The sequence below is a fragment of the Gouania willdenowi genome, chromosome 1, assembly GCF_900634775.1.
Source record: "Gouania willdenowi chromosome 1, fGouWil2.1, whole genome shotgun sequence".
In the NCBI taxonomy this organism is placed as follows: Eukaryota; Metazoa; Chordata; class Actinopteri; order Blenniiformes; family Gobiesocidae; genus Gouania; species Gouania willdenowi.
The window spans coordinates 21,566,768-21,575,006 of NC_041044.1; the positions used below are offsets into that span (position 1 = coordinate 21,566,768).

Consider the following 8,239-nt stretch of genomic DNA (forward strand, 5'->3'; position numbering starts at 1 on the left):
AGAGTCACTAAGTGCAATCAAAAAGTTTATCAATAATTTAGATATTTTATTCTTACAGAAAACTGCTAAACCATTCAGTTTATTTTCCAAGAAATCTAAATATGCATTTTCATTTCACAACACTTTACATACACATGTATCAAAGCTGAGGTTCTTCAAAGAAGCCGCTAACTGCAAAGCCTATGACCACAAAGCACAATAATTTATACAAACTTATCTCATTTGAAGTCAATAGCATTGAGATACTTAACATTCAAGTCAAGACAAATAAAACACCAACAGGAAACTTACAAACATGGCAAAAGCAAATATTTTACTCATCCCCGTTTTGACAGTGACTAGACGTTTAATCTTAACGCGTAGATACAGAACATGTCTTTCTGGACACTGGGTGGGAAATCACAATTATGTCCGAAGAGGTCAAACGTTATGTTTGTGTTTTCAAACAACTGGTTAACCAAGTACTTTTAAAAAGTTGGTTTAGCACTAAAATCCACATGCCCATTAGCTTATATAGCTGAGACAAAGCGATCCATATTGCCTGGGTAAGTGGGGTGTCTGAGGTATCCCCCCGTGTTGGCGATTGGACCTGCAGCATTGTTATACTGGGAGAAGGACCCCAGCTGTACTGGGGACACCCTGCCATAATGGTCCATAGTTTCTACAGGCCCATGAGCTGCGGTGTGGAAGCGTCCTGCAGCAGCTGCATAGCCCTGGCTGTGACCCTGTCCATAGGAGCCATGGTGTGGATGGCTGCTGGGCCCTGAGTAGGTGAACCCTGGGTGTGCAGAGGAACGAGGCGGCATTGCTCCTCCGCAAGTCTGACTCTGGAAACCTGGAGCTCCAAGGCCACACGGACTGGAGCCATTAGGAAGCCCTTCAGGACTGAAGCTCCGGCTGGGCTGCTGCATCACTTCAGGGTTCTGACTTGTGAGCATGCTGGCAGGGGTTGGGTGTCCTATGATGTTGTTGATGCTGAACATGCGGGTCTGGGAATGTCCAAACCCAGGAGGTGATGCTGAAGGGTAGTATGTAGAGGGCAGCTGCTGCCCATAGCTTGAACTGACTGCCATGTTAGGGTAGACTGAGTTGGTGTATGCTGCAGATCGTGTAATCTGCACAGGGGAGAAAACTGGCCCCTCGTGCACATATGATGTGTATGTGCTCAGGTCACAGCGCTTGAACCTCTTTCTACGCCTCAGGAAGCTGCCACTCTCAAACATGTCCTCTGCATTTGGGTCCAGCGCCCAGTAGTTCCCCTTCCCTGGACGTCCTGGCTCTCGAGGTATTTTGATGAAACAGTCATTGAGAGTCAAGTTATGACGAATGGAGTTCTGCCATTTCTTTGAATTGTCTCTGTAGAAAGGAAAGCGTTCAGTGATGAACTTGTAGATACCTCCTAATGTCAATTTCCGGTCAGGTGAGTTGGCTATGGCCATGGAGATTAGTGCAATGTAGCTGTATGGAGGTTTCCCCCGCTGCAGAGGTCTCTTCCTCCTCCGACCTCGGGGCTGCTCCTCTGGCTGAGGTGGAGCATTGGAGGCCAGAACCGTGGAGTCTGCTGGAGAGTCTTTCTCCACTTTGACCACCGGCATTGTCATGGACAGCTCAAGAATGGTCCTTAAAACACAGAAGTAAGAGAGCTGAAAAAGCTGCACAGCATTTGTTCCTGTTTGACTGGAGAAAATCTGAACCTCAACAGTTGAAATAAAAAAAATATATATATTGTTTAACACACAACCCTGCACAAAATCCCACAATTGTTTGTAAGCACTCACAGTTTGTAGTCAGAATCCAGCAGATGGCTACATGTAACGCAGGCTCTGTTAATTAGTCCCGGTGATTGCTATACCACGTTAAGTCGACGAGGTAAATTGTGAGCGTCTCATTTGTTGTGTTGAAGGTGTGTTTGAGAATGAGTCACTCAACCTTACCTGAAGAGTGTGTTACCTCTGCAGAGCACTTCAAGGGCCACACCCCCCAAGCATCACATGCTCTCAACATACCTCTGCTTTCTAAGGGTTCATTGTTCACAGTCTGCATGTTCTGTGCTCAACGTCTTTATTCTAGTACTCCTAATTTGGTCATAAAACACAAAATAATTCCTAAAAAGCCTAAAAATTCTAATCATTTTTTGCTGAAATGACTTTTGTTCTGTATTTTTTTTCAACTGCTTTAATAGCTTTGTATTAAATGAGCACAAAAAAGTTCATATTGACCTTGTTATAAGTTTGCATTTATATCTACTTCCAAATATCACCTTTATTTGATGCAGATTTTTTATTTATGTATTTAGATTTTCATCCCAAAGAACTGTGAAAACATTCTGTCCTCTTGATATTCAAATTTCCTTCTAAAGCTGACCTCAGTTTATTTTAAAAAGCCTAAATTGGTCCATGTTGTTTTGGCGTTTAACACTAAAACACCTCTTTAGTGGTAACTTTAACTACAAGTTGTTTTTCTATCTTGCTTCCTTGTTTGTTTTGTGCCAGTGGTTGGACGGCCCAGCTGTGTAAAGAGATGTAAATGTTTTTCAGACTGGGGCCCTTCTGTGATTCCAGCATGCAAAATATAGGCCATCATCAGAGTGCCAGAACGCAACCCGAGAGATGGGAATAACAAACACTTCAGTGAAAATGGTTGTGGGAGTTGTAGTGAATATTTTCTTTTCCAAATAACTTAATCCCTTTTTTAACAATAGGTTTATGTACTTAGACTCAGTTTTTTCATATAACATCAAACCATCTAAATGTTTGCTGACAGAAAAAAAATGAATGCAATGCTGATTCTCAAAACAGCTCGGGTGGTAAAAAGTCAGGGTCTAGGGTTCACCACCATAATCTCTTAACCAAACAGATGAACACACAGCAGCACCAGGCATGTGTCAGAGAGAGAGAGAGAGAGTGGGTTTGTTAGACAAACACAGGCCGATGAAAGGTTTAGTCCTATGAGGAGGACTGCGGATGTGGCCGTCCTCAGGTGAATTTGAGGCACCATGTTATAAGAAGGGCTGGGTTTGGCATGTGATGAAATGAGGAGCTGTTTTAGCTTAACACAACGCTATACCACACATAGAAAACTGCATGTAGGTAAGATATACAAAGATATACTAATGTAAAGTACAAGTCTGTGGTGGAGGTGTTCCCACTCAGCAAAACATGGTTGAGAAGCTATTGAAAAGACGTCTTTGCCATATGTCTAAACAAAATATGGTTGAAAGGTGAAAAGCTGTCTTTTTTGGTCATAATGCTATGCACTCAAGATGAATTTTGTTAATTAATTAAATAACGTGTTAATTAAATAACGTGTTACATTTCACCTTCTCAAAATGTAATACCACATTGTGGGAACCTTTATAGTCAACTTGTACCAGGATCAGATTTGTATTTTTTGTTTGAGTTTGTGGGCCGTTGGGTTTGAAGTTGTTGCAATACCTTTTCTTATTATTTTTCTTCTATTTTCAAATAAAAGGGGTTAAACTGTTCACCTATTTTCCCCAAATGAGAAATCCTATTTCCAATGACTATTTTTGGGCCACACTTGGACCAAATGTTCTAAAATTGGACCAAGTTGGACGATCCAATGACAACTCAATTTCAATTACTATATTGGGGCTAAATTTTGATACAAAAGCACCACACCCCAATTTCAATGACTATTTTTGAGCTAAATCGAGGCTAAGACGGACCGACCAAATTTAGCATAAAAAAGAATGTTGAAATGATGTTTGGTGTTTGGTGGGTTACAATAAGAGCAGCGTGCAAACTACATTTCTGAGCACACAAGTGCAATGTTTTGTCAGACCTTTTTTGTAACATTTAAAAATCCTAATATACTGTATATAATGTTTTCATCAACTTTTCTTTTAAAATGTACTTAAATACAAGTAAAATTACTGTTCTAGAAATGTACTAAAAAAAAAATACGATGAGCTGAGGTCGGCTGCTGCTCAGCTGCTTGTGTTTGAGCAGCAGCTGTGACTCTGAGCCTCTTACTGTCCTCACAGCAGAGAGTGATACGTGCTCTCTAAAACATCAAAACTCTCCAATAGCATATGATAAAGTTCCTACATTTGTTTCTAGTCTCTATGGAGAAAACAGTCACAAAGAGTTCCACAGTGCGCGTGTGCACGCAACATTTTCATTCAGGAGGGGAGCGTGGAGCACCTCACAATTCTACATACCCCAGCTTTAAAGAGGATATAGTGTTTTTTCTATTTAGAATTTGGTTATTTAAAATGCAAAAAACATGACAAACCTACGCTTTAAAAAAAAAATATTATAATTTTTTAAAAAATGTATCTGTTTTTTTTGTTGAGTTAGTTTTTTGATTATTTTCTCTAGATCTTAAAAGCTACATATCTGTTTTTTTTTTTCATTTAACGTCATTTAATGTTATTTTCATTTAATGAGGGGGAAAAAAGGAAGAAAAAGAGGGAAAAATGTTGACAAGAAAGGCCTCTGCTATGAAGATTCGATGAAGAGCAGAATATAATCTGTATATTAAGGTATTTTTTTGTAATACAAGTCTGCATCTACCAAAAAAAAAACTACCAGAGGAGAGTTGGGGATGACATATCCATGTAAACATGATAAAATGTTTGAAAGTTAATTCCTCCACAGACGCTTGAGACAGATTTGATGGACACATAATGAAGTTAGCAGGAGACCTCACCCTTTGCCTCAGACACTTCCTTATGGTTGATGGCTCGGAACAATTAGTGATGAGGTATAACACAGTTACCCGTTGTTGCTGGTTTTTATTGTTTGCTCATTCTTCTTGATTTATCACTTGCACACCATTTACTGTCTAATATTTGTTCATGAGCCTTTTATCTTAGTGTTTGTGTTGGTGGATTACATCTATAACTTCTGCAGCAACAGAGACTCCACTGTCAACAAGAATGATCAAAGCTGTCCTGAGGTGTCGATGTGGTTCACAGACTTAACCCATTTACACTTTAGGTGAAATGAATCATGGTGTAGAGCAGAGGGGGCACATTATCAATATTAATGTCAGCATTTAGAAGAGTGACCAGTCTGAGCATTAATACAGAGTTTTATGTTGCCGTCTGTTGGGTTTTTGGACTCACTTTGTGTATTTTTGTTGTTTTGTAAATTTTTCAGTAATTTATTCATTGTCGTCTTGTATGTTTCTGGTATAATTTTGTGTATATTTGTTCTCATTTTGCGTATTTAGTTTTCCTTTTTTAATATCGCTGTCCTTTTGTGTATATTTCTGTAATTTTGTAAGATCGTTTTACAGTGATTTTCTGCATTTATCCATAATTTTGTCCACGTCTAATGTGGTTTATTCTAGTTATAGTCACAAGTAAAACACACACAGGTGGCTTGCAGAAGAAGCCTATGTCTCTCTGTGTCTGTGTCTGTCTATGTCAGGGGTCTGCAACGTTTACTCTCAAAGGAGCCATTTTGCCTAATTTCGCCCTCCTGGAGCCAAAAAAAAAAAAAGCCTTCTCAATGAAGACAATACAGTGTAAAAACCTTTATACAGTTAAAATAGTAATGAATCATTTTATGAGTTAATGGATTGAACTGATCATGTGATGTCACGTGCTAATTGTTCATTTCTTGCAACATATCAAGAATGCATATTAAGCCGGCATGTTGGCAATTAAATAGATCTTTCTCCACACAAATAAAATCTCTATTTTCTTCCAGAATAGTCTTTTTCTTAGTTTAAGTATCTTACCAGGGATTTCAAATTTAAGGTTTATCACAGATGCATGGAACATTGATGGTCTGTAGAGGTTGCAGGAGCTGAAGTAGGAAGGTGGCAGAGTTATTGCACAATGTGATTCATTATTATGTTAAACCAATTGTTTTATCATAATTAACCCTAACCCTAAACCTAAACCTAACCCCTAATCCTAATCCTAATCCTAATCCTAATCCTATTCCTATTCCTAATCCTAATCCTAACCCCTATCCCTAACCCTAACCTTAACCCTAAACCTAATCCTAACCATACATACGTGTACTGTACTTTGGTAACCGTACCAATAGCACCGGGGGTGCTATTGGTACTACGTTACGATACAGCCAAACATTTAAATTCTTTCTATGGATGGTTTATTTTCACCTTAGAGGTGATCAGTGAACCAGTGATCACTTGACTCTCCTTGCCAACATATTTCATGACTTCATTATAGCTCTAGCTTCTAGAGAAAGTCCCTAAATCTCTGTGGAGTGAACACTTGAGTAAAGCATCACTGAGTTTACCGAGCCTCTCCAGCTAAGGACCCTGGAGCTATGCCCGGATGCTGCAGTGAGAGGCCTCCACCTTTCCATCTCAGCAGAAACACAAACGACAGACGAGAAGCTAAACAGGATAACCGGGTTGAAGCCAAGGCAAATGAGCACCTCCTCACTCCATGTCTCACCTATACATTTGTCCATGCCTGTGAGAAACGGCTCTGTCCAAACAAAGACAAACAAATGAGACATTTGCATTTCAACACTTGACTTGGCTATTTGGTGGCTGCAACTTTACAGGTGGTGGTGAGTGGTGTGCTGAGCTCGTACCAGATGAAAGCAGAGCACACAGCTGCAGAGGTGGCAAAAGGACTAGTCTTTAGTACTCAAGTAAAAGTACAGATACTTGAATAGAAAATGACTCTTGTAAAAGTAGTGAAGTTACTCCCTTACTTCAGTAAAAGTAAAAAAGTACATGCTACTAAATGTACTTAAGTAAAAAATTTAAAAGTAAAACAAATGTCCCTTCAATAATAAAACAGGCCTTCGCTGCGCCGCCTTTGCCATGCTGCCTTAACCAAATTGCACCGCCTTTGGCAATTTTTGTTGTTGTACTAACACATCCAACAACAATGCTGGAGTGGTAGTTGTAGTTTTAGTCGTAGTTGTAATCGTAGTCGCTCCAGGAGGAAAACACAAAATAGAGAGAATCTCAATACAAAACAACACAATAAAAAAATAAAGCATGCGTCTCATTGACTTTTTTGATCGAAAGGCCAAACAAAACAGAAGTTCGTGAAAAATTACAAACATTTTAGATTTTTCCCCCCATATTAAATTGTCTTCACTCTGTAGCAACAACTGATTAACGTTTGAAGCAAATCAGAGTTTGTATGTGCAAATAAGAGCATTTTGTAAAAATTTTATATTTTGTCATTTTTGCCCAATATTCACGGCTCCGCCCTGCAAACACAGTAAAAGTTATCAAAAATCCATGGATCCCATTTGATGTCCCACTTCTCTTGATGATCTCCAGTGATTTTGAACCTCGTCAGTGAAACGCCCTAGGAGAAATGCGTTAAAATACAACGAGAGCGAAAATAGCAATTTTGCAATTTTTAATTTTCAATTCAACGTTCTGGACTTTTTTTTCTGTCGTGGTCTGAATAGTATTTTTTTTACTTGTCTTGTCATGGTCTACTTCTGTGTCAATTTTCATTATTCTACGATGAGTTAATTTTTTGGCAATCTCGTAATGCATTTTTGGCGTACTTGGGGGCGCAATTGAATTTTGTTTGAATTTTTGAGACTCTACATAATGTTCAGTGGGTGAAAAGTAGGTGAGTTGGTTGTGACACCGAGAAAGAAAGAAAGAAAGAAAGAAAGAAAGAAAGAAAGAAAGAATAATATTCCAGCCCAATAACAATGTTTCGCCCTTTTTGAGTACCATTCTCAGAAAGCGTGGGGGCATGCCTACGACATGACAAGGGTTTCTGGTCACTGACGGGCACATGGCGTTCGAATAGGCTCCGCCCCTTCCCTCGTAGTGGGCCACTACGAGAGCAAGAGGCCCTTCGCCAGCTTGTGGCGCTCAGGTTTAATTATACATTAAAGTATTAAAAAATGTCAAAAATAAATAAAATAGAATGCAAAACTAGATGACAATATGTACAATACAAACAAAAGTGACAATGAAGTCAGATACATATCCCTATTAACCAAACAAAAAGAAAGCACAATGAGATAAAAGATTAAAGTAAATTCCAAATTCACAGGGAGCAATTATAGCATTACTCACACTATAATAATAATAATAATGCATAATTGACGATGACTCTAGTGCACTATATGCTCTGTGCCATTGTCCTTATTTAAGCCTGTGTGTTGGTGTGCGGTGGACAGGGTTTGTACGGTGGATGTTTTATTTAATTTTATCTTTGTAAAAGCACTTTGACCTGCATTTTACTGTATGAAAAGCACTTTTTATAATTAATAAAGATTGATTTGGTTTGATTTGAAGTGTG

The 8,239-nt window shown here is 38.9% G+C and overlaps 1 protein-coding gene across 1 annotated transcript; it reads right to left on the reverse strand.

Moving 5' to 3' along the window:
• Positions 1-25: 25 nt before the first annotated feature.
• foxe1 (forkhead box E1) lies at positions 26-1,920 on the reverse strand. Its single transcript, XM_028450644.1, has 2 exons — positions 1,779-1,920; positions 26-1,620 (listed from the first exon to the last, which is right to left on the reverse strand). The coding sequence occupies exon 2, from the start codon at positions 1,599-1,601 to the stop codon at positions 510-512; it is 1,092 nt and encodes a 363-aa protein (XP_028306445.1). The 5' UTR covers positions 1,602-1,620; positions 1,779-1,920; the 3' UTR covers positions 26-509.
• Positions 1,921-8,239: the final 6,319 nt, after the last annotated feature.

Bases quoted from the DNA above. Each gene is read 5' to 3' on its own strand.
- foxe1 (XM_028450644.1), bottom strand. From the start codon at position 1,601: ATGACAATGCCGGTGGTCAAAGTGGAGAAAGACTCTCCAGCAGACTCC.